Raw genomic sequence first — 26,707 nt, 5'->3', positions numbered from 1 at the left:
ATATGATACTCTCAATAGATGCTGAAAAAGCATTTGACAAAAGTCCAGCATCCCTTCCTGATCAAAACTCTTCAAAGTGTAGGGATAGAGGGCACATACCTCAATATTATCAAAGCCATCTATGAAAAACCCACTGCAAATATCATTCTTAATGGAGAAAAACTGAAAGCTTTTCCACTAAGGTCAGGAACACAGCAGGGATGTCCATTATCACCACTGCTATTCAACATAGTACTAGAAGTCCTAGCCTCAGCAGTCAGACAACAAAAAGAAATTAAAGGCACCCAAATCGGCAAAGAAGAAATCAAACTACCACTCTTTGCAGATGATATGATACTATATGTGGAAAACCCAAAAGACTCCACTCCAAAACTGCTAGAACTTGTATACAAATTCAGTAAAGTGTCAGAATATAAAATCAATGCACAGAAATCAGTTGCATTTCTTTACACCAACAACAAGACAGAAGAAAGAGAAATTAAGGAGTCAATCCCATTTACAATTGAACCCAAAACCATAAGATACCTAGGAATAAGCCCAACCAAATAGACAAAGAATCTATACTCAGAAAACTATAAAGTATTCATGAAAGAAAATGAGGAAGACACAAAGAAATGGAAATGGAAAAATGTTCCATGCTCTTGGATTGGAAGAACAAATATTGTGAAAATATCTATGCTACCTAAAGCAGTCTATTCAAAATCCGATCCATTTTTTTCAAAGAAATGGAACAAATAATCCTAAAATTTATATGGAACCAGAAAAGACCTCGAATAGCCAAAGGAATATTGAAAAAGAAAGCCAAAGTTGGTGGCATCATAATTCCAGACTTCAAGCTTTATTACAAAGCTGTCATCATCAAGACAGTAAGGTACGGGCACAAAACCAGACACACAGATCAATGGAACAGAATAGAGAGCCCAGAAATAGACCCTCAACTCTATGGTCAACTAATCTTCAACAAAGCAGGAAAGAATGTCCAATGGAAAAAAGACAGCCTCTTCAACAAATGGTGTTGGGAAAATTGGACAGCCACATGCAGAAAAATGAAATTGGACCATTTCCTTACACCACACACGAAAATAGACTCAAAATGGATGAAAGACCTCAATGTGAGAAAGAAATCCATCAAAATCCTCAAGGAGAACAGAGGCAGCAACCTCTTCGACCTCAGTGGCAGCAGCTTCTTCCTAGGAACGTCACCAAAGGCAAGGGAAGCAAGGGCAAAAATGAACTATTGGGATTTCATCAAGATCAAAAAATCTTTTGCAAAGCAAAGGAAACAGTCAACAAAACCAAAAGATAACAGACAGAATGGGAGAAGATATTTGCAAATGACATATCAGATAAAGGGCTAGTGTCCAAAATCTATAAAGAGCTTAGCAAACTCAACACCCAAAGAACAAATAATCCAATCAAGAAGTGGGCAGAAGACAGGAATAGACATTTCTGCAAAGAAGATATCCAGATGGCCAACAGTCACATGAAAAAATGCTCCACATCACTCGGCATCAGGGAAATACAAATGAAAACCACAGTGAGATACCACCTCATACCAGTCAGAATGGCTAAAATTAACAAGTCAGGAAAGACAGATGCTGGGGAGGATGTGGAGAAAGGGGAACCCTCCTACACTGTTGGTGGGAATGCAAGCTGGTGCAACCACTCTGGAAAACAGGATGGAGGTTCCTCAAAAAATTGAAAATAGAGCTACCCTATGACCCAGAAATTGTACTGCTCGGTATTTACTCTAAAGATACAAACATAGTGATCTGAAGGGGCACATGCACCTGAATATAGCAGCAATGTCCACAGTAGCCAACCTGTGGAAAGAACCTTGATGTCCATCAACAGATGAATGAATAAAGAAGATGGGATACTATGCAGCCATCAAAAGAAATGAAATCTTGCCATTTGCAATGACGTGGTTGGAACTAGAGGGTACCATGCTTAGCTAAATAAATCAATTGGAGAAAGACAACTATCATATGATCTCCCTGATATGAGGAAGTGGAGATGCAACGTGGGGGGTTTCGGGGGTAGGAAAAAGATAAATGAAACAAGATGGGATCAGGAGGGAGACAAACCATAAGAGACTCTTAATCTCACAAAACAAACTGAGGGTTGCTGGGGGGAGGGGGATTGGAAGGGGGTGGTGGGGTTATGGACATTGGGGAGGGTATGTGCTATGGTGAGTGCTGTGAAGTGTATAAATCTGGCGATTCACAGACCTGTACCCATGGGGCTAAAAATACATTATATGTTTATAAAAAAATTTTTTTTAATTTTTTAAAAATTGCAGAATAGCCCCACGTCGAAATCTCTCTCAAATAAATGAAACCTTTTATTTATTTGTTTATTTATTTATTTATAAGATTTTATTTATTTATCTGACAGAGATTGACACAGCAAGAGAGGGAACACAAGCAGGGGGAGTGGGAGAGGGAGAAGCAGGCTTTCTGCTGAGCAGAGAGCCCAATGCAGGGCTGGATTCCAGGACCCTGAGATCATGACCTGAGCTGAAGCAGATGCTTAATGACTGAGCCACCTGGGTGTCCCAAAATCTTTTTTTTTTCTTTTTTTCTTTAGATAAATAAAATCTTAAGGAAAAAAAAAAAGTAACTGTTTTAGGTAAAAATGGGCAATTTACAAAGGTTGCTAACACATTTGATCAACTGACTGGACAGACATGGCCGGAGAGAGCTTCTTGGAAGCCCAATATGCCTAATACTTTTCTGGTGTTGCTGAAAAAGGCAAGCCATATGTTTAAGTGCATTTTAAAAACGTGTTTAAGGGGCACCTGGGTGGCTCAGTGGGTTAAAGCTGCTGCCTTCGGCTCAGGTCATGATCTCAGGGTCTTGGGATCGAGCTCCACAACGGGCTCTCTGCTCAGCGTGGAGCCTGCTTCCCTTCTTCTCTCTCTGCCTGCCTCTCTGCCTACTTGTGATCTCTCTCTGTCAAATAAATAAAATCTTTAAAAAAAACAAACAAATGTGTTTAAGTGTCTTTTGAGCAAGGATCAAGCCTGTGAAGGTTCATCTTTAAGAATGAAAGCCCAAGATCAGGGAAGCAGGAATTGAACAAGCCAACACCAGAGAAGGGCTTCCTGGGTTTAGTTCAACATTTTCCAAACTATTCTTGGAGCTCCCGGATGCCGCATGGTATCAGGAGCAGCTTCGGGGAGCAGGGTAGGATGACGACATCGTGTGTTGAATAAGCTGGAGGCACTGCAGGCTTTCTTCTGGGTTCCTCGGAGCAGTCTTGTGCAGAAGACAAAGATCTGGACGGAGAGCAGAGCTGGTCTCTGCAGACCCTTCACCCAGACTCACCTGTCGTTAGCGTTTGGCTGCATGATTTACCTCTTACTCGTCTCCATTTATAACTGTAGATAAACGTAACCTATTTTCTGAACAATCTGAAAGTTGCAAGTATGATGACATTCGACCCCGAGGGACTCCAGAATGCTTTTTCTGCGAATAGACAAATAGACATTGCTGTCTGTAACCGTGATCCTTAGCACACCCTCGAAATTTGGTGTTGATACGGAAGTTCCCAGTGTACTGCCCATATCCAGTTTTTCTCCACTGTCTCAATGTCTTTCATAACCTTTCCCCCGTCCCCCACCTAGGACCCAGTCAATACTCTTTGGTATTTAAGGTCTATTTTTTTAAAGATTTTATTTACCGTTTTGAGAGAGAGAGAGTGCGCACTAGCAGGCGGGTGAGGGAGGAGCAGTGGGGGAGGGACAAGCAGACGCCACGCCGAGTGCTGAGCCTGATGTGGGGCTTGATCTCATGACCCTGAGGTTGCGACCTGAGCTGAAACCAAGTGTCGGATGCCCAATCGACTGAGCCACCAGGTGTCCCTTCAATGTATGTTTAAAATTTGTGGGATGTTCATGTTCTGCAGAGCACTTTGAGGAAAACTGGTTTGGATTGTATAACTAAATTTGTCCCAAGTCTTGCAATTTAATAAATGCTAACACTTCTTTAAAAGTGTTTCCGGGCACCTGGGTGGCTCAGTGGGTTAAAGCCTCTGCCTTCGGCTCGGGTCATGATCCCAGAGTCCTGGAATCGAGCCCCGCATCGGGCTCTCTGCTCAGCGGGGAGCCTGCTTCCCTTCCTCTCTCTACCTCTCTCTGCCTACTTGCGATCTCTCTCTCTGTCAAATAAATAAATAAAATCTTTAAAAAAAAAAAGTCTGTTTGCTTAGGGGAAATAATACTGAGTAGAATGTATGTGTCGTTGTTTGTGTTCCTCGGTTACATTGGAAGAAGAAAGCAGAATTATGGTTACTGAGTACCTGAACATGCCTGACAAAATAATAAATATACAGAACATTAACCAACTCTCTCCAAGACTGTACCTCAAAAATTTAATGTTAACTGCTAACGATGTATAGACCCATGATAGATTTAAGATTCTGTTCTAATTATATTTTTTAAGTTCCATGCTCAAAGAAAATTTAGAAAAAAATAGAGTATGTCTTCTTCCTGTCTTTTTTTTTTTTTTAATATTTCATTTATTTATTTATTTGTCAGAGAGTGAGAGCATGCACAAGTAGGCAGAGTGGCAGGCAGAGGCAGAGAGAGAAGCAGGCTCCCCACTGAGCAAGGAGTCCAATGCGGGACTCAATTCCAGGACACAGGATCATGACCTGAGCCGAAGGCAGTGGCTCAACCCACTGAGTGACTCAGGCATTCCTCCTTCCTGTCTTCTTTCTTTTCAAGATTTTTTTTTTTTCAGTTTTTAAGTAATCTCTACACCTAATGTGGGGCTTGAACTCACAACTCTGAGATGAGGAGTTGCAGGCTCCACCAACTGAGCCAGCCAGGTGCCCCCTTCCCGTCTGTTTACTGTGTCACTACATATGGATCTGGGGGCAGAGGAATGGCATGTGTTTTAGGGCCCAAATTTCCAAAAAATATTCCAATTGGAATGTGTGACTCTTAAGAGGAAAAGGAAGGAGCAGTAGGATCCAAAGAACCATCATAATTGACAAATGTCCTAGTGATCACTTAACAAAAAAATAAACTTTTTATTGCACAAAGTTATGTGACAAATAATACTTTACACATGTTTGGAAATCGTCCCAGACAGAAATCCCAGGGCCATCGCTGATTTATGAGGTGCGGTCAAGTTTTTGACTCACTGAGGCGTTCTGGTCCCATTTGTAGTTGAACTAAGAAATCTTTCCCAGTTTCTTCAGCAAAGTCAGTTGTGTTACATCCTGAATGTCTGCATTCTGGGTAGGGGGTGATGGGGTCATCGAAGTTGTCCAAGTTTGTTGATTTTTCCTGGACGGAAATGGAAGGCCTGAGCAGGGGTATTCTTCTGGGATAATACTTTTTTGTGAAATTCCGTGTGGAGGTTTCTCTCTAATAATGTCTGTCATTACTCATTACTTCTAGTATTATTAGATTAATTATAATGTTAATAGACCTTAATTATACTTAATAATTCTAAGAGTTATGAAAAGTACTGTTTTTAGCCACAACACCCAAAGGATTATTTCTATTCCCTCAGAAATAACAAGGCTTTAACTTTCCTCTACAATCACTTTAGTGTCTAGATAGTTTATATGTATTTTTTTCTTCTTTTAAAAGATTTTGTTTATTTATTTGACAGAGAGAGACAAGGGAGAGAGGGAACACAAGCAGGGGGAGTGGGAGAGGGAGAAGCAGGCTTCCTGCTAAGCAGGGAGCCCCACGCGGGGCTGGATCCCAGGATCCCAGGATCACGACCTGAGCTGAAGGCAGACACTTAACCAACTGACCCACCCAGGGGTGCTAGATAACTTATATTTTTTATCTCTTTCCTCATGATCTATCTAGATGACCACAGCCATTCTTATTCAGCCTCAACTTTTATGCCAAACACAAGCAGATATTTATTTCATCCCAACCACTCATCCTTTTTTTTTTTTTTTTTTTTTGTGCACCAGACTCACATGTCAAATATCTTATTAGATGAGTCCATTTGAATGTCCCATGGATACCGAGAATCTCCCTGTGTCCCCAACCCAATGTGGCCGTCTTTATGCCTATATTGCAAATAGCAAAGCAGTACTAGCGGAGCTGAACAGAACAAAACCCAGAAGCATTTTTATAAGGCCAAAGTTGAGTTGATGGCGTCCAAGAGCGCAGCGCTGCCCAGTGTCACACAGGTAGGACGCAGGAACTGGGAAGGTGCCAGTGCTTTCCCTGACTGATTTCTTCCTGTCTGCTCTGAGGAGGTGCCTGCTTTATTCTCCTTCTCCTCCTTCTCCTGCTGGTACTAGAACTATGACAGTCTAGCTTTGCGCAGTGGCAGTATCGTAGCCAATGAGGTTTATCCGAGGCGCGATTATTGCTAATTGAGAACTATGACAGTCTTCCCTCTGCCTCTCCAGCCACTGATGGGATGTGACTGCCCATACTCAGTTAAAATTCCAGCCACATTTAACAACGCTGGCTTTCGGTAAGCCCAGTCACAGATGACCAGAAGACAGTGCTTACAGAACGGCCAGTTGCTCATAAGCTAAGGAGATCTCTAACCGTATTCTGTCTCCCGGGAATAGCGCATCCCCCTATTAACCTGCATCAGAAACGCCGGAGACCTCTAGGTCTTCTCCCTCACCCTCAACACGCAGTCAGTTAAGTCCTGCCCCTCTAACACCTTTAGTATCTCTTACATTTTGTCATTGAACTTCATACCCATCGTCAGTAGCATTTTGGGACCCTCATAGTCTCTTGTGGAATCTATTACAGCAATCTTCCTGCCTTCATGCTCCATCGTCCTAACGGAGGTAAAAATCCTGTTCTGATCGGATTCCCCCAACTCTTGAAGCCCTTCAATGGCTCCCCAGATTAAGGCAGTGGTTCCTAAACTTTCTTGATCAAAAACGGGGATTCTGATTAAAAATACACATTCCCAGGTTGCTCCTTCTGGACCGGTACATCTGTGGTAGAGCCCGGTCACTGGTGTTTTTAACAGGCATTCCAGTTACTTCCCATGTTTGCCCAACTCTTCTCCGCTCCCCAGCTCTCCCCCGGGTGTTAGGGCCAGCGTTATGGTGTCCGCCCAGAGCGCACCCTCCAATTCTGTGCATCACCGCTTGGCCAACAACTGCTCATCCTTCCAGAATCAGCCTGTGTTCCACTGTCTTTGTCAACATGGGCTGAGTCAACTTCTCCACCCTTCATGCCCCGATGATTCTTGGGCTCACCACCCTTAGCATTTCTTCACACTAAATGACCTTCCTCGGTTTTTTCCCATTCTAAGAGCGGTGACTCTGTCTTGTTTATCTTATAGCTAAAAGGACATGTTCTCATAGGAGTGCTATGATTATTTCTGCCAGAGCATGAGGGAGTGTAAAAAAAAAAAAAAATCACCCCTTTCTTCTGAGCCAACTTATCAATATGAAGTCATCAGGCCAATGGAGCTCAAATAGTCGCTGTCGGCTGACAGCTGGAGAACATAGTTTAGGTGCACAGCTCCCACAAGCTTCCTAATGTTGCACCAGACCCTTGGACAGACTTAACAGGCAGTGGCAGCCTCCTCCTGCGGGTGCAGAGCACCGACCTTACCAAATGGCTGGTGTCTGCAGAAACCAGAGCTGTGCATGCCTGGTCCTTGCACCCAGACGGACCCGTCAGCTTGCTCCCGTTCCTCTGGAAATGAGTGAGGGGGGAGCAACAGCAAGACGGGATGAAGGGGGCTCCTTCTGCACAGAATATCAGGAGCCAGGAGCGGGGACTAAGCATTCCCCCTCGACCCCTCCAATCAGAGATGGCTCCCGGCTTGTCGAACACTCTCTTATCATTGCAGCATTTCCCTCAAGGACCTCAGCATCTGACTTGCAGATTGAAGCCAAGGAAGAGAACTTGGAGATTGGTGCTTTGGTGCTAGATAACTTTTTTTTTCTTTTTTGAGAGAGAGCAAGAGAGTGCACGCACACTTGAGAAGTGGGGTTGGGGCAGAGGGGGAGGGAGAGGGGGAGAGGGAATCTTCAGCAGGCTGCACGCCTAGCACGGAGCCCGACTCGGGGCTCAATCCCTCAGATCATGACCAGAGCCGAGACCAAGAGTTAAACGCTCAACCGACTGAGCCCCCCATGTGCACCATTGTTTTTATTCTTTTCATTAAGTTCTCAAGTCTGTCAAAGAATGATTAATATAAAATCTCTCTATATATATTTTTAAGGGGCACCTGGGTGGCTCAGTGATTTAAGCCTCTGCCTTCAGCTCGGGTCATGATTTCAGGATCCTGGGATGGAGCCCCACATCAGGCTCTCTGCTCAGCAGGGAACCTGCTCCCCTCCTGCCCCGCTCCACGCCTGCCTCTCTGCCTGCTTGTGATCTCTCTCTCTGTCAAATAAATAAAAATAAAATCTTTTAAAATATATATATAGGGCGCCTGGGTGGCTCAGTGGGTTAAAGCCGCTGCCTTCGGCTCAGGTCATGGTCTCAGGGTCCTGGGATCGAGTCCTGCATCGGGCTCTCTGCTCAGCGGGGAGCCTGCTTCCTCCTCCCTCTCTCTCTCTGCCTGCCTCTCCATCTACTTGTGATTTCTCTCTGTCAAATAAATAAATAAAATCTTTTAAAAAAAATAAAAAATATATATATTTTTTAAATTTTTATTTATTTATTTGAAGGGAGTGGACATGGGGAGGGGCAGAGGGAGATAATCCCAAGCAGAGTCTGAAATCAAGAGTCAGATGCTCAAGCAGTCGAGCTACCCAGGTGCCTCTAAATTGTACATTTTTTCTCTTTGATATTTTGGGCAAAAAATAAATATTGCAGCCATCAAATTTTTACTTCATATAAAAATTACTATATATTAAAGTTAACCTCATTAATACAATTTCACTGTCAGGTTTAAGTGTGGATGTGGACAAGATTTTGGTTTGGAATCTTAATAATACCTTTTCCTTCCAAGATAATGAGCCCTTCATTTGCTTATAGCTTACAGCTGTGTGAGTAGGTGAAAGAGAATTATTACTTTAGGAGGAGAAACTCAGTAAGTTGGCGGATGACTAATTTACAAAGGATATTTTACTGTTGGTGCCAGTGTGGGCCTGTGGGGGCCAGTTGTTTCCGAAGTTGGTTAATATGTCAGCAGTGAAATGCCGTGGTCTCCGTTAGTCCATCCCAGTGTGGCCAGAATTTCAAACCCTAAGTCTCTCTTTAGTTCTACTTTTCACAATTGCCTTTAATGAAACTGAGTAATTTCCTGTGTGTAACCCACGTCCACACGCTCTACATAGATAGACAACATTTCTTGGGTAAAAGTCACATTTACTCATTACTCATGATATTTCTTTGGAGTTCCAGGAACATGATCTGGGACATTAATTTTTCAGTTTTCAAGGGAAAACAAGAAGTGAGTAATGACAGACATGAATTGGATCCAACTGTGACGGGTCTCAACCTTCTGGTTGTCTGGGTTCCCAGGCTTCTCACTGTTCTCACACCCCTCCATGCTCAGCCCTTCCAGAGTTCCTTAGCAACTTGAAACCACAGCCTTTTGTTGGAAAAATAAAGTTCTCTCTAAAGGGTAAGCCCAGTGACTATTAGCTCTGTCAGAACAATCTGACGGCCGCTCAAAGACCCTCTGTAGCAGAGAGCAGGTTTCCCCGGTCGCGTCGAGTTAGCAGCCTGGCCCCAAGTCTGGCCTGAGCCCGAGGGACAGCATAAGCCTCCGCTTTCTAGCCAGGGAACGTGTACCCTATATGAAAATTCCATTTCGTGTTTGGACATTTCCTATCTAAAATCACCTCTGAATTTATTATTATTTTTAAAATTGTATTTATTTGAGAGAGAGAGCACGAGAGAGAGAATGAACGGGAGAGGATGCCCGAGCAGGGGGAGCCGCAGGCAGAGGGAGAGAAGCAGGCTTCCTGCTGAGCAAGGAGACGGTGCGGGACTTGATCTCACGATGCTAGGATCATCACCATTGAATTTAAAAGGTATATATTCTAGATGGGATCATTAAGATCCTAGGTAGAAGCCCTGAACAGATAGTTTTGAAAGAGCTTTTCAGTGGCCATCGCAGGTTGTGAAAGTGTTAACAGTCTTTTAAGCTGCCCTTTACAGCTCTTCTTAGAATTCGTCTTTTCTCTGGGGAAGCAGTTTAATGGGCCTTTGGGCTGTGTAGAGATACTCACCGATTAGAGTGTGGAAGTAAGGAGCTGAACGTCTCCGTGGACTCAAGAATGTATGTGCTCCTTAGGTAGACAGCGTCAGGCGGTCACCTGGCTTTCTGCCTTTGGGCTGATTTTATTGGGATAATAAAAATATGTTACTGGGACGCCTGGGTGGCTCAGTTGGTTAAGCAGCTGCCTTCGGCTCAGGTCATGATCCCAGCGTCCTGGGATCGAGTCCCATATCGGGCTCCTTGCTCCACAGGGAGCCTGCTTCTCCGTCTGACTCTGCCTTCCACTCTGTCTGCCTGTGCTTGCTCTCGCTCGCTCTCTCTGACAAATAAATAAAATCTAAAAAAAAAAAAAAAAAAAAAAAAAAATGTTACTTCCGGTGGTTAAAAAGCCTCAGTACAGTTGGGCTGCATATTGGGTCCCTCTGATATAGTGTTTAACCCTGGCATAGTCCCCACGTGCTCTTAGCCTTCTCCCTTCCCTGGGATGGACTCCGGAGCAGAACCTCCCCAGAGTCCATGCACTGAGCAAACTAGGGCTTCACACGCACCTTCTCCCCCCTCCCGCAGCCACTCTTCTCCTCGAGGCCCGACTTCAGAGTCTCTCAGCTGAGTGCCCACTAGGCTCCTGTTCTCTGGGGAAATCCCATCCCACCTCCTGGAGGAGGAACTTTTTCTTCTCGGTCCTGTCCTCAGCATTTAAGGAGAACCCCTCAGGCTTGGGCCAGATGCAAGCGATGGCCCTCTAGCACTCAGTCAGGGTCTGCTCCTGGGGAAGAGGAACCAGCTCTCCTTTCTGGGGTGTGGGTGGCAGGGAGGCAGGGATGTTTATTTTCTATTCAGCTTCCCCTCCTGGTGAGAGCAGCCAACGATTTCCCGCTGACTTCACCTAGAGGATGAGCGCCTTACTAACGAACCAAGAGCAGCCCACCCTCTTTGGCTTGGGAACCTTATGTCTAAAGTGAGAAAACTGAGCCAGACCTTCAAGATTGCTGATCCGGCTGCTTCTTCTGAATAACCAACCTTGGTTCTTGAAGCATTTGCTTTTTCCTGCGCCTGGTTGTAAATTACTTTTTGTTTCCTAAAAAGAAAGGGAAGCACCAGCTCAGATTGAAATTCTTTTCTTCTCTAGGCCACGCTTTCTCCTGATGGCATCAACAATAGTTCTTAAGAGCAAAGCAGCTCAATTCATATTTATAGTAAAAAAATTTCTTAGAGGCTAAAACATGTATTGACAATGACAATACGTTTTAGGTATAGAGAATAATGCACTTTGTTGGAGCTAAACGTTTGGTTTGTCCTGAGAGAGTGGAATCTTTGCTTAGTCTTTGTGTCATCAAAATGGATGTTGTAGAGCTCAAGGGCGGTGTGGCAGCTGGGATGAGAACAAGGATTTTATAAGCCTCAGAATCTTCGAAGAAGACCATGATCTTTTCTTCTTCTTCTTTTTTTTTTTTTTTTTTAAGATTTTATTTATTTGACACAGAGAGAGAGAGATCGCAAGTAGGCAGGCGGTGGGGCAGGGAGGGGGAAGCAGGCTCCCTGCTGAGCAGAGCGCTGGATGTGGGGCATGATCCCAGGATCGTGAGATCATGACCTGAGCTGAAGGCAGAGGCCCAACCCACTGAGCTACCCAGGCGCCCCGATCTTTTCATTTTTAAAATTTTATTCTAATTCCAGCTAACATACAGTGTAATATTAGCCTCAGGTATGCAATATAGTGACTCAGCACTTTCCCACATCACTGGTGCTCATCACAAGTGCATTTCTTCATCCCCATCGCCTGTTCTACCCCTCCCCCACACACCTCTCCGTTCTCTCTAGGTAAGAGTTTGTTTCTTGGTTTGTGTCTTTTTCCCCTTTGCTTGTCTGTTTTGTTTCTTAAATTCCACATATGAGTGAAATCGTGTGGTATTTGTCTTTCTCTTACATATTTTGCTTAGCATTATACTCTCTAGCTCCATCCATGTCATTACAAATAGCAAATATCATTCTTTTTGACGGCTGAGTAATAGTCCATTGTGTATACACATCACATCTTCTTTATCCATTCATCAAGTGGTGGATAGTTGAACCGCTTCCATATCTTGGCTATTGTAAATAATGCTGCTATAAGTATAGGGGTGTATGTATCCTTTTGAGTTAGTGCTCTTATATTCTTTGGGTAAATACCCAGTAATGAGATTGCTGGATCTTAGAGCAGTTTTCTTTTTTAACATTTTGAGGAACCTCCATACTGTTTTCCAGAGTGGCTGCACTGGTTTGCATCCCCGCCAACAGTGCACGAGGGTTCCCCTCATCCTGGCCAATCCTTGTTGTTTCTTGTGTTTTTGATCTTAGCCATTCTGCCTTGTGTAAGGTGGTATCTCATTGTAGATTTGCTTTGTATTTCCCGGATGCTGAGTGATGTTGAGTATTTTTTCATGTGTCTGTTGGACAGTAGTATGTCTTCTTTGAAGAAATGTCTGTTCATGTCTTCTGCCCATCTTTAATCAGATTATTTGTTTTTTGGGTGCTGAGTTTTATAAGTTCCTTGTATACTTTGGATGCTAACCCTTTATTGGCTATGTCATTTGCCAATACCTTCTCTGTTCAGTAGGCTATCTTTTAGTTTTGTTCATTGTTTCCTTTCCATTTACGATTGCACCAAAAATAATTAGATAGCTAGGAATAAGCCTAACCAAAGAGGTGAAAGGCCTGTACTCTGAAAACTGCAAAACATTGACCAAAGAAATTAGAGGACACAAGGAAATGGAAAGACATTCCATGTTCTTGGCTTGGAAGAACAAACATTGTTAAAACATCTACACTACCCAAAGCAATCTACACATTTAATATATATCAAAATCCCAATGGCATTTTTGCTTGAGCAAACAATTGCAATAATTGTATGGAACCACCGAAGACCCCCAACAGCCAAAGCAATCTTGAAAAAGAAGAGCAAAGCTGGAGACATCACAGTTCCAGACTTCAAGTCATATTACAAAGCTATAGAAATCAAAACATCAAGGTACTGGCATAAAAAAATAGATACATAGATCAGTGGAACAGAAAAGAGCCCAGAAATAAACCCATGATTATATGGTCAATTACTCTTCAACAGAGGAGGCAAATATACACAATGGGGAAAAGGCCATCTCTTCAAGGAATGGTGTTGGGGAAAACTGGACAGCTATGTGCAAAGGGATGAAGCGGGACCACTTTCTTACACCACACACAACAATGAATTAAAAAATGGATGAAAGACCCGTGACTCCTGAAACCGTGAAACTCCTGGAAGGGAACACAGGATGTAAGTTCTTTGACACTGGCTGTGGCAACTTTTTTCTAGATACATCTCCTAAGGAGGGGGCAGTGATCTTGCAGGGAGAGGAGTAGGAAATTTATTTCTCACCTTCTACAGCTAATCTCACAGCAACATGGACACACACACACTTGGGGGTGGGGAGGCCAAGGGAAGTAGACTACAGTATTAGTACGTCTTTCTCTAGGTGGCATTATAAGATACTTCTGGAAAAGGGAATCTTTTCTGTACTTGTCAAATTTTCGAAAACAAGTACATGTTGCATTTATCGTCATAAAAAGCATTAAATCATTATTTTTAGAGAGAAATCGTATCTGCGAGAATGTATGCGGTCAGTAACCTCGTATGTGCTCAGTAAATTTGAGTCCCCTATTATCTCTGATAAAAAAGGAACCGGCTACACTTCCAGCAGGAAAGATTAAATAACCATGAGACCATCTAGGGCAATAAGCATCTTTGATAAGATAGGACCATCACCACTGCTGCCCCAAGCTGCCAAAATTATAAATCAAGGACTGTTCTAAGATTCAACCCTTGGAGAGTCTGTTCTGTATAAATCTGAGAGCAGCCCTTCTGGAAGCAAATCCTCTCCCTCAGAAAACAACTATAAAACTGGGCAAAAATGTTGAAAAACAATAATTTCAAGGGCTCTGTTAAAAGATCACAGACAGCAAATTAAGAAGCTGTGTCTTTGAGACTGCTGACCTTGAACTTCTGCACACACAGTGAACAACTCAGTGTTCTTGCACGGGGATGCCTCTCCCAGCCCCACTGGTGTGGCAATGTCACGGAGGTGGGGCTGGCTGGGAGCACAGGCAGACTCACTGCTGGAGGGAGCTGCGTTGATCTAGGAGGAAAGCAAGATCCAATGGCGTGGTCTATAGAATCAGCAAATTTGCTCAGAAATAAATGGGTGGTCTTCATAGGCAGGAGAACTAGGCCTTGAAAAATGAAGGCACATTAAAAATATCCACAGACTAAGAAAGTCGTAGAGACGTCGTTGCTAGCTGGCTGGCTTCAGGAAATCATAAAGGGTGTACTGCAGGCTGAGAGGCGGGGGCAGCAAACCAGAGAATCCACAGGGAAAATGAAGAGCACCGGGCAAAAGTCACTTAGTATTTCCAAGCTTCTAAGAAATAGTGGAAATTTATCTATAGTTTAGTTTATAAATTACTAAAGGATTTGCATACATTATTTAAGCAAATTTCGGGTGAAATTTGTCCAAAATGTACTTTGCTGTGTATATCAAATGTTACCAATATATTTAATATTGAAATTTTGGAAATTTGCCCATCTTGGAACAATAAATCATGTTTAGGACATAATTCGTAGGCACTTTTATTGGATTAATTGTGAAGACAACGGGTGATGGAAAAAATAGGCGAAATGATTATGAGAAAAGTTTCTTAATTTTTGTGGTCAGAAAACTTCCAAGCGCATAACTGGAAATATTTCACACTGCTGGTTAATTTGATGCTTGCTTTCTTCATCCTAAAAATTATCCAAACCATTTATAATCAGGTGAATCACCAACTGCTGTTTGGAAAGTTCCATTTATATTTTCATAATTTTAAATTACTTTTCAGCAAATCACTCTTTCTGTGTACTAAAGCGTGGCCTACAACTGTTGTCTTTTGTGGCTAACAACAAATAATCTTTAAACTGTTATTTAATAAAAGATGACTTCTAAGCAAAGTATCACAGCTTTAAAAAATAGAGGTACTTGGGCACCTGGGTGGCTCAGTGGGTTAAAGTCTCTGCCTTCAGCTGAGGTCATGATCCCAGAGTCCTGGGATCGAGTCCCACATTGGGCTCTCTGCTCAGCAGAGAGCCTGCTTCCTCCTCTCTCTCTGCCTGCCTTTCTGCCTACTTGTGATCTCTCTCTGTCAAATAAATAAATAAAATCTTTAAAAAAAAATAAAAAATAGAGGTACTAGAACCTAAAAAAACGTAATATCAACAGGATAGTATATTCGGCACCAAATATGTAAACAAAAGGACACAACAGTATGTGTTCTGTTTGTTCATGGGGGGAGGGGCAGAAGGGGAGGAAGAGATTCTCAAGCGGACTCCATGCTGAGGGTAGAGCCCGCTGATCCCACGACCCTGAGATCAGGATCTGAGCTGAAATCAAGAGTCAGATGCTCAACCTACTGTGCCACCCAGGTGTTCCCAAACCAATTTTTAAAAAGCTCAAAGGGATATCAGTGGAATTGAATCATCATGTAATTTAATCAGGGATTCTTAGAAGTGGAAGAGTTTGTATGTTCACTTCAATCAAAATGATTTGTTTTGGGGCATCTGGGTGGCTCAGTGGTTTAAGGCCTCTGCCTTCTGCTCAGGTCATGATCCCAGGGTCCTGAGATCAAGCCCCAGTTTGGGCTTTCTGCTCAGCGGGGAGCCTGCTTCCCCCTCTCTCTTTCTCTGCCTGCCTCTCTGCCCACTTGTGATGTCTGTCTATCAAATAAATAAATAAAATCTTTTAAAAAAAGATTTGTTCTATTGGTTTTTTTAAATTTAAATTTAAAAAATTTTAATTTAAATTAAAAAATTTTTTTAATTTTAATTTTTAAGTAATCTCTCCATCCAACGTAGGGCTTGAACTCACAACCGTGAGATCAAGAGTTGCGTGCTGCACTGGCTGAGCCAGCCGGGCGCCCCCAAAGGATTTAGTCTATTCCCGGGTGCCCCATTCGCCCCGTTCATATTTGATCACTTATTCAAGATAACTGCTGAAAATACAGCGCAGCTGAAGTTATTCTTTTCCCCTCTGGAGAAGAACCGGAATCTCTTTTAACAGCAGCCTTATGGCCAAGACAAGTCTAGTCAGAAGTAAGTCGCATGAAAACCCAGAGAAGTCGTGGTGGGTTCGTAAGCAGACTCCAGGATGTCTGTTCGGAAACTCGCGGGTGAGAAGTGAGCTCGGCTAGGGCAGGGAATGATGAGCTACACGAAATCACTTCTGAGAAGGTTCTGCTCCTCCCAGTCACCTGGGCAGCGTCCAGGTGGCGATAGTTCAGAAAAGTACTTAGAAACCATAACTGTGGGTGGGAACTGGTTTTTATGGCACACCCTGGGGGGGATTTTCTTTTCCTTTGGTCCCTGCCTTTTTCTCCCCTCCTTCCTCTCTCTCCCTCTTTCCTCCCGTCCTTTCTCCCTCCCCCCCCCCTTCCCTTCTGTCCTTCTCTCTGGTTCATTCTGAATTTTAATGTTTGTAATCCTTGTCTGATAAGAAGAGTTTCTAAAAATACTAAAAATTTCTGGTAGTTGGATTTTCTGCTTTTCATCTTTTTTTCACCACAAAAAGGAAACTAAGAAAGGAGTCCCAAGCGATGCCAGTTATGCAAAGGGGACTTTCGTGCCCTTGCTGGAGGCAGCAAGGCTCGTCACAACAACTTTATGATATAAGAGACGGATGCCCACGGGGGGCACGGGTTGTGACATCTTCCGTCTTTTGTCCCACATTATAGGCAGAGAAGATAGAAGCGAGGCTTACGGAACGCATCAGAAGCTTCCCACCACTCTCAGGACCGATTCTAATCTCCAGTCTGGCTGGGGTCTGGGGAAGCAGGGCAGGATATGGAGAACACAAAGGGAGAAGTTAGGGAGAGAAGCGTGTGTGTCGGTGACCCTCTTGGACCTTGTGGGTTGTCTGACGATTGTGCATTTTCCTCCAGCTGAAATGAGAAGCCATTTGAAGGTTTTAGGCAGAGGAGTGATGTAACTCCAGACATCATTCTGGCTGCTCCATTGAGAATGGCCTGAAGAAGGGTAAGGGTAGAAGCAAGGAGGCCTCCTGGGAGGCTACTGGCACGATCTAGGGAAGTGCTGATGGTGACTAGAGAAGGAGGAGAGAAAGTGATGGTGAGAGCAGGTAAGAGTTTACGTACATGTTGAAGACAGAGCCCATGGGATGCATAGAGATTGGATCTGGGATGAGAGAACATGCCAATAATGAGTCTAAGGTTTCTGGCCTGATAAACCATGAGCGTGGAGTAAAAACAGAGATAAGGAGTGGTAACAAGTGGGTTGGGTTGGGATGATAGGAATAGATCAGGATTCAGTATAACATGTTAACTTTGAGATGCCTTTTAGCAAGCCAAGTACTGGAGTGACACCTTTGGGTGGGCAGGAGAAGATGGGCTGGAGCTCATAGGTAGAGAGCTGGGACAGTGGACTGTTTATTACAAATACTTGGAGATAAAGTAAAAAATATGGATACAGATGGAGGGAGATGAATGGATGGGGTGGCGGGAGCTCGGGCAAGTTCTCAGTTTTCTCGCAACAAGATGCAAGGATATCTGGCAAGAGCGAGTGTGGGGGAGGTGATCCCAGAGTTCTGAGGGAGAAAATGTGTGAAACCATCACTTAGAAGAAAGACAACAAGAGTGGACTAGGGAAGTAGAGTATATAGTATTGGCTAATGGTTATGAATTTAAAGTGAGACCTGTCAGAATGTTTGTGTGTTTTCTTCAACCTCTTCAGCTTCTGGTTCAGCATCTCTCATAAGGCTGCAATAAATAGACAGGGCAAGGCTGAGTGGGTTTCTGTTTCTGGGTCTCACTGGACTGCAGCCAAGGTGCTGGCTGGGCCGCATGCTCATCTGGAGGCTGGACTGGAGTGGCATTTATTTCCTTGTGCTCTAGGACTGCAGACTTCATGGGATTTGTTTGTTGGCTTCTACTTCTGCTGGCTCCAGGCCCCTGTCAGCTCCTAGAAGAAGCCTGAAGTTCCCTGCACATGGCCCTGTCTATAGGCAGTTTGCTTCATGGCAGTTTGTCTTTTTAGGGCCCCGCTAGGGAGTGAATGTGAGCCTTCTGGCAAAAAGTCTTAATGGAACCTAGTTATGGGACCCATTACCCGAGCATATTCACGGGAGTGACATCCATCATCGTCTCCTTATTCTGTTACTTAGAAGTAAGTCACAGGTCCTTCCCATGTTCAAGGGGAAGGGGGTATTCAATCCAGGAGTTAAGAATTGTGGGTGTCCCCTTAGAGTCTCTCTGCCACACCATTCAGTTCCCAATACCTGATACCAAGAAAGCCAAACTTAGGAAATCGTATTCTTTTAAACAAAAACTTACAGAGCTTTTGTTCTGAGTCAGAAACTGTTCTAAGCACTTTAAATTGGTCCCCACAGCAACACTAGTGGTAGGTCCTACTATGATCTCCATTTTGCAGATAGGAAGAGAGACGGGCCAGAGACATCAGTGAACTCATCTGGGGGGTTAAGTAAGTGCAGAACTGGGACTCAACTCACACTCGTGGCTTCCACGTCCATACTCGTATAGTTTGTATACTCATAGTAGTATGCTAAGCTGTCAAAAATAAAGTCAGTGCATCAATGAAGGCTGTTGAGGGACACAGGATATAATTACCCAGCAGTTCTGATGGACCTAAGTAAGTTTTAAGACCATATTTTTGTCACTCAGTTTAGAGGCCAAGCCATTTAGTGCTGTCAGAGACTTTGGGATATCGGGGTCTTTCTTCTGTTAACATTAACTAATGCAGGCCAAATGGAGTTGTGGGGCCCGGAACAAAAATATGTGGAGGAATTTTTTGTTTTGCCTGAGATTTCCTAGAGGCGATGTCCCCTTGTTATCTTGTGTTTATTTACCTAGGAACTATAAAGCAGATTCCATCTCCGGTAGAGTCCTAAAGAAACGATAGGTAGGGGAGATATCCCCCACACGAATGACTTGTGATAGACTTTGTGTGTGTCCTGCATATTGAGCTGAGAAGCAGAAGACCTAAAATACAGTCAATCCAGCCCACTGGCCTTGGCAGTAGAACTGAAAACATGGTGAAAAATCATTCACATCTGAGAAACCATGGTATGCAAGGTCATCCGGACATAGGTGGGGAGGCAGGTTGGGAACAAAGTATGCTACCGTTCTGGTTTCAGTGTAGGTCAGATGCCATTCCAGGCTGTTTCTGAGGGATTTCCCCAGGGGACAGCATGACCCGGCAGGAGAAAGATCCAGCCAAATGGGCTCCCAAGAGAAGGTGTTGAATACTTGACCCGTAATGGCCTGTCATGGCGGTGAGCTGTTTACACTGTCATACAGCAATCGATGGCTGACTTCTCCTCTTGCTTCTGCTTCTCACCTATCTATTTTGTCCTTAGGTAAACCACTTCACTTTGGGAGATCCGGTTTCCTTATCTGTGAATTCAGGGAGAGGGATCAGATTATCTCTAGCCCCTAGCCCTGTGATGGCATTTCAAGTCCACAGGCCTGCTCGGTGTGGAGTCCCGAGGCGGGGCACCGCTCTAATTATTACTCACCAACACTGTCTTGTTTACTTTCTCCCCAGCTTGTTTTACTGGGTTATTTTTGGACTTCCTAAATGGCCGTCAGTTTTTGAGGGGCTGTATTTTCAGTAAAAAAATATGAAATGGAACAGGATGTCTTCATTATTTCACAATGTTTTGAAACACACTCTGAGCTACAGAAAATTTGGGGCATGGGAGGAGTGGTGAGCTAAGTCAGGATGATCTCCTGAGAGAAAAGGACTCATGTCCTTGGAAGCCAAAGCCCAAGATCCTCCACCAGCCATCTGTTTGCGTCTTGGAAACAGTGATCTCATGAAGGCTCGGGCCTGCTTCACGGAACGCCTTGCTGGGCCCGATTCTCAGATGTACTTCTGGGAAGGAAGCTGCGTCCTTCTAAAAGTTCAATGACCTACCTGAGGCGGTCTCATTCAGGACAATGACGGGGGATTCCTTTGCTGGAGGTCTCCTCCCACGAGCTGGCTGTTTGAAAACTCCGGGTGGGTCATTCTTGCTTGTACTGCCTTGGAAAGTGTGGACAGCCTCGGTCACCCACGTCCCACACCAACTGCAGGAAAAACCAGCCGGTTCTTTGAGTTGTTAAATAGCATACCTCCTTTTCTGAAATTAAAGGAAATATATACTTTCCTTATTATCAAGTAGTTTTCACTTTAGAAATTTAGAAAAAAAGAAGTTTAGAAAAAATTTGGCAATTTGCGGAAAATTTTAGACAAAAGCAGCCAAAAGAATATAAAAACTCCTATCGTCCCATTGTCCCTAAAAGACCAAAGCATAAGACCTTCTGTTGTATGTCCTTCTGGATTTTTGAATTTGTGTGCCTGTTTAAAATATCTCTCTTGGAATCCCAACAGGATTCTGTGTTTTTAATAGAGGACTATTCCATTTTCCTTCTTGAATAGCTGTTGTGTGGTAGGTCCCTTCTCTTTTAATTCTCTTTCCAGCTCTGTAAGACATACTGCATTATCTCAATTCTGTTGCTGAGAATATTGAAGTTCAGGGAGTTATGGTGATTTTTCCAAATCACACAGCTTCTATCTACCTGTTATCTGTCTGTCTGTCTATCATCTATCTTATCTATCAAATGAAAGTATTATCTACTTTCTTAAACCAAGCTGGGATCATATATACTACTAAAAATATTTACCCTTTGGTAGATAATTCCTTTTTGGTGATTTCTTTCTTTCTTTTTTTTTTTTTTTTAAAGATTTTATTTATTTGATGGAGAGAGAGATCACAAGCAGGCAGAGAGGCAGGCAGAGAGAGAGGGAGAAGCAGGCTCCCCCGCTGAGCAGGGAGCCCGATGCGGGGCTCGATCCCAGGACCCTGAGATCATGACCTGAGCCGAAGGCAGAGGCTTAACCCACTGAGCCACCCAGGCGCCCCCTTTTTGGTGATTTCAATTTCACAGTTTATATAATACCAACCCTTACATATCTAACTTCTAAGTTTTTTTTTTTTTTTTTTTTAAGATTTTATTTATTCATTTGACAGAGAGAGACACAGCAAGAAAGGGAACACAGCAGGGGGAGTAGAAGAGGGAGAAGCAGGCTTCCCGCCAAGCAGGGAGCCCACATGGGGCTAGGTCCCAGGGCTCTGGGATCATGATCTAAGCCAAAGGCATATGCTTAATGAATGAGCCACCCAGGCTCCCCTCTCACTTCTAAGTTCTTTACTTGACTACGAATTCCTTGGTTTCTTTCACGAAGGAGGCAACAGGATTTAGAGAGGGGGATGGTGTTGCCAGTGGGAAAATAAATAACCAGTTAGCAGATGCCCCATTATCAAGGCTGGGGACCAGGTCTCCTGCAATGAGTGAGACTGGCCCTTACCTCCCAACACTTTCTCAAACTCTCTTGGCCTATCCTTTAGGAAAATTTCTTCATTCCTTTATTCTCTCCCTCTTCTGAGCTCTGAAATCCTAGAACTGTGCATTCACTGTGGCTCTCTAGCTTGAAAAAGGAACATCTTCCCCGGCTTCATTTTTGTACTCCAGATTTTATTCTAGCTTTTGATTCCCCTGGTACCTATCACAAGGACTGGCACAGAACAGTAAACATATTTTAAACAAACATCTATTTGTTCTTGATCGAATGATGAACACACGCCAGTTTGTTCTTTAAGGAGTGGTTGACCCCAGGGACATCCATATAAACATCAACAGGTTCTGGAAAATTTCCGCTCTGCTCAAGTTCTTCTCCTATTCAGCTAAGCCGTACTGTTTTCAACTGGAAAGTGGGGCATCAGAGGAACACTGCCCATCATCATCCCTGCCCCAAAGACACACAGCTGCCACTATAAACAGCATGGCCTGTGGCATGTATCGCTTCCCAGGTGATGTGGCATTCTGCCTGGCTGATAGAGGGCATGTGACATGGGACAGGCAAACTACTTAGTGACTGTCACACCCTGGATCCTTTCCTTCAGAGCTGTGTGCTCCGTGACTTAAGGACTTTCCTTTGTGTTTGTACCGACAATGAAGAACTCCATCATTAGTTGCACTTTTATTTTTGGGACTTTTAAACTTTTACATAATTTCAACCTTTTAGAGAAATTGTGAAGCAGTTATCAAGTTCTATATGCCCTCTCCTCAAATTCAGTAATTGCTAGCGTTTCCCCCAAATATACATTTCTATCATGTATACACACAATCTAGATCTGTCTCTGTATTTACGTTAATAACATGGGTTTATATTTATAACTTTGATTGCAGTCTGCCACTAAAGAGGTAATTCTAGTCTCCCATTCCATATTTGTGATTCCCTTCTCTAATCTAATCTTACACTCCAATTTAATCTAATCATTCTCTTCAATATATTTAGTCATTTGCTCATCTCCACTATATACAAAATAGTGTCAGAATTGCTAACTCATACCGCTATAAAAATCCAAACTGCTAACAGAGTTTACTATTTGTTTACAGTTCTTTCTGTCTTTAGATTGAGAGCATATGCTTAAAATACTTTGCTCACAGATATATTCATATGTCAAAAATCATCATATTGTACACTTTAAATGTCTGTAGTTTAAGTCAGTGTCAATAAAGCTGTACAAAATTACTGTGTTCAAAAGTTTCTAAGGTTCATTCCCCAGGGAAACATTTTTTTAAAAAAGGATTTTATTTACTTATTTGACAGAGAGAGAGACAGCCAGAGAGGGAACACAAGCAGGGGGAACAGGAGAGGAAGAAGCAGGCTTCCTGTTGAGCAGGGAACCTGATGCGGGGCTCAATCCCAGGACCCTGGGATCATGACCTGAGCCAAAGGCAGATGCCTAATGACTGAGCCACCCAGTCACCCCTCCCCAGGGAAACTTTTCAGAGAAGTTAAGTTACTTAAGATATAGTGAGGCTGATTTGCTTCTGTTTGTTTTCTATGTCAGGGTTCAACTTCCCTCTTTGTTAATTTCATTTCATTTTCCTTCCGATATGTAAATTATTAACATGGTTCTGGATGTCAAAACTATCCAGAAAGTTATATATGGAGAAGTGCCTGATTCCCACCTGGCCTCTGCAGTAACCAATCTTACTGGTTTCTGGTTACAAAATAAGTTACAAAATAAGTAAGTTCATCCACGGAAAATTTGGAATACAAAAATCAAGCCAGGGAAGATGTTCCTTTATCCTTACTTTTTTTTTTTTTTTTTTAATAGGCAGATATAAAATAGGTGAAGAGGATTCAGAGGCACAATCTTCCAGTTACAAAACAAATCAGTCACAGGGATGTAAAGTACAGCATAAGAATGCAGTCAGTGATACTGTGATAAATTTATAAGGTGACAGTAACTACACCCACTGCGGTGAGCATTTTGCAGTGTATCTAGAGTCAAAACTATGTTGTGTGCCTGAAACTAATATAATATTGTATGTCAACTATACTTCAGCTAAAAAGGAATTTGGAAAAGCTGTTTAGGCAAAATGAATTACAATGTGTTGTAGAACGCGTAACATGTGAAAGCAAAATGTAGGACAACGGCCCAAATGCTGGGGTGGGAGATGTGCAAAAGCACTATTGCAAAGAAAAAAGAAAACAACAACAAACCCCAAACCAAAACCAAATAAACAAAAATAAACATTTCTTATTTCTCCTTCTTTCATCTATGTATACTCATGTAGGACACGTTCCTTTTTTTTTTCTTTTGGTCGTCTTCATGCAACAGTATATCCTTAAAGTTATTCCATATCAGTCTTTTTTTTCTTCTTTGGGGGCAGCTGTATAGTAGTCATGCCTTCCTGTAGCACTTGTATGGTTTCATGCTTTCTGTTTAGATTTCTGATGTATTTGCACTTTATTCTTGTGGCTGAGATAAAGTATGGATCTCGTTTTATCGTTTTCCAAGTGGCTACTCAGTTGTGTCATTTACTGAAATGTTGACTTTTTGCTCCAGTGGTCTGAGCCGTGCTGCTCTATGATGCAGTCCTGGGGTCTGTTCTGGACTGTCTAGTCTATTCCACTAGTCAGTATGTCCACGTGCTACGACCTCATGGTTTTATTTATGGAGGCTTCACACAACTGTTGAATACGGGAGGTGGGCTTCTTACTGTAGCTTTTCTTCCTGTTTCTAGCTCTTCTTTCGCCTTTCTTTTTCCATGAGAACTCAGGCTGAACATTTTAATTAACTTGTCTAATTTATAAATGTATAATTTAACCAGGGTGCTTTCCCATTTGATCAAATATCTTTTGTGGCTTTTGGGTAGGAATATTTTCCAGTTTCTGTCCTATAGGTTTTGCACATTTTGTGTTCGATTTATACCTAATTATCCAATATTCTTTGTTACTATTAAAATGGTATTCTCTCTGCCGTCATGTCATCTGTCTGGTTATTGTTTGTGTATATTAAAAACTGTGGACTTCTGTCTGTTCATTTTATGGCCGGTTACCTTACCTAGTTTATGATTTAGCCTAATAGATTCCAATAGGTTGAGTTAGTCTTGCCACTGGTTCTCTAGGGTTGTCCATGTATATCCTCTTCCCAAAGTAGTTCTACTAATTTTCTAATTCTTTTTTTCCTCTTTTTAAAATTCTGAAGCCTCTTGTGAGTTCTCCTGTCTCACTGGATTAACTCATATTTTCAGTGTGATGTTAAATAATCATGGATAGAGTGGGCATCCTTGCCTTGCTCTCTGCCACTGTCTCTTGAATGACTATGTACAGTTGAACCTTGAACAACAGAGGTCTGAACTGCACAGGTCTGCTTATACACTTTTTTTTTTTTTTAATAAATCCAGTATAGTAGTGTAAATGTTTTCTCCCTTACTTATGATTTTTTAAAAAATTTTATTTATTTATTTGAGACAGAGAAAGAAATCATGAGAGGGGAGAGTGTCAGAAGGAGAAACAGACTCCCTGCTGAGCAGGGAGCCCTATGTGGGACCCAATCCCAGGACTCCAGGACCATGACTTAAGCCAAAGGCAGACACTTAACTAACTGAGCCATCCAGGCGCCCCACTTATGATTTTCTTAGTAACATTTTCTTTAGATTTATTATAAGAATATAGTCTACAATACACGTAACATACAAATATGTGTTAATTGACTGTGTGTGTAATCAGTAAGGCTTCAGGTCAGTCGTGGGCTACTAGTTAAGTTTCTGGGGAGTCAAAAGTTATACGTGGATTTTTGACTGTGTCTGGTGTCTGTGCTCCTAAGTACCTCAATGTTCAAGGGTCAACTGTGTATGAAAAGTACCTTAAAGGACAGAAATACTTCTTCAGTATAAGAAGTTTCTGGATGTTAGTTGGCAAGATGTGATTAAGGTCCTTCTTATGCCTGGTAACTATAAAAAAAATTAGCAAATGGTAAAAGTAAAAATTTGATTTTATAATAGTTCATTGGAAACACTTGTGTTGGGCCCTGGTGTGACCTTTTATATTTAAAGTCCTCTTTAATTATATTCAGTTCTTCATTCATTCATTGGTGTAAGATTTACGGAATGCCTCTAATACTCCAGACACTCTCTTAAAGATTCTTTTTCATTTAATTTGTACTATACCCACTGAAATAGGTATTACCCTCATTTTATACGGAGAATATTGAGGGTAAGAGTTCAGCGGACACACAGTCTCTAAGGCTGAACTCTAATTTTGAATCTGCATCTCCTGGTTTGAATTTTTCTAAAATCTCATATATTTGTCAGGGAGTAGAAACACAGAAGAGTAACAACCAAGAATGACCCACCCAGAGTTTTCAAACAGCGAACTGGTGAGAGGCGGGGCTCCAGCAAAGGGATCCTCCTCTCATGGTCTGAAGGAGGGTGCCTCAGGTAGGTCATGAACTTCTAAAAGGACACAGACAGGTTCCTTCCCAGAAGCACATCTGATCACCAGGAGAAACTGGCCCGGCAGGAGGTTCCGTAAAGCAGGCCTGAGCCTTCATGAGATCACTGTTTCCAAGACGCAAACAGATGGCTGGTGGAGGAACTTGGGCTTTGGCTTCCTAGAACATGAGTACTTTTTCCAGATGGTGATAAGTATGTCAAAGAATCCAGGACCTAGAAGAGCATCGGACATAGAATAGGTACTCAAATAACAGTAATTAAAATTTTTTAGTTTTCATTGTTCTACATTGTTGTATTAATTGGCTTCATCCTCACAACAACACTAAGGGCATTTATATTATTGCTTGTATTTTATAGATGAGAAAACTTATACATGAGTTAATTAACTTACCAAGGATCATACTGAATAGAAAAGCAGGAATTCTGTCTTCAGATCCCTTGCTCTTAACCACTACATTAGAAATCTTTCAAATAAGTGGGTGAAGTTCTGGGATCATGAAAACAGAATATTCTACGTCCTGAATATGAATCTACCGGCGTTACTTACCAAGGGTACGTTATTTCTGCTACTTAATGTGGTGGGTGATTTTGCAGTCGATTAAGTAAATGAAAAGGCTCTTCTATTTAGGGGAGAGGAAAGGCACCTAAGTGCCTGAAATTCTTTATATCACGTGCTTTGTTAAAGCTAGGTGTATTTTGGTGTT

At 42.6% G+C, this 26,707-nt stretch overlaps 1 protein-coding gene and 1 pseudogene across 1 annotated transcript in view; both read left to right on the top strand.

The window, feature by feature from the left end:
- UHMK1 (U2AF homology motif kinase 1) overlaps window positions 1-26,286 on the top strand; it is a 52,581-nt gene extending 26,295 nt beyond the window's left edge. The window contains exon 8 of the mRNA XM_059145417.1: window positions 25,863-26,286. Within this exon, the coding sequence (XP_059001400.1) occupies window positions 25,863-25,898 (36 nt within the window). The 3' untranslated portion in view covers window positions 25,899-26,286. The remainder of the gene's footprint in view (window positions 1-25,862) is intronic.
- LOC131815437 (U4 spliceosomal RNA) lies at window positions 6,294-6,377 on the top strand (annotated as a pseudogene).
- Window positions 26,287-26,707: the final 421 nt, after the last annotated feature.

Source organism: Mustela lutreola, chromosome 14, assembly GCF_030435805.1.
Source record: "Mustela lutreola isolate mMusLut2 chromosome 14, mMusLut2.pri, whole genome shotgun sequence".
NCBI classification, from domain to species: domain Eukaryota; kingdom Metazoa; phylum Chordata; class Mammalia; order Carnivora; family Mustelidae; genus Mustela; species Mustela lutreola.
This window is presented reverse-complemented; position numbering and strand designations above follow the sequence as displayed.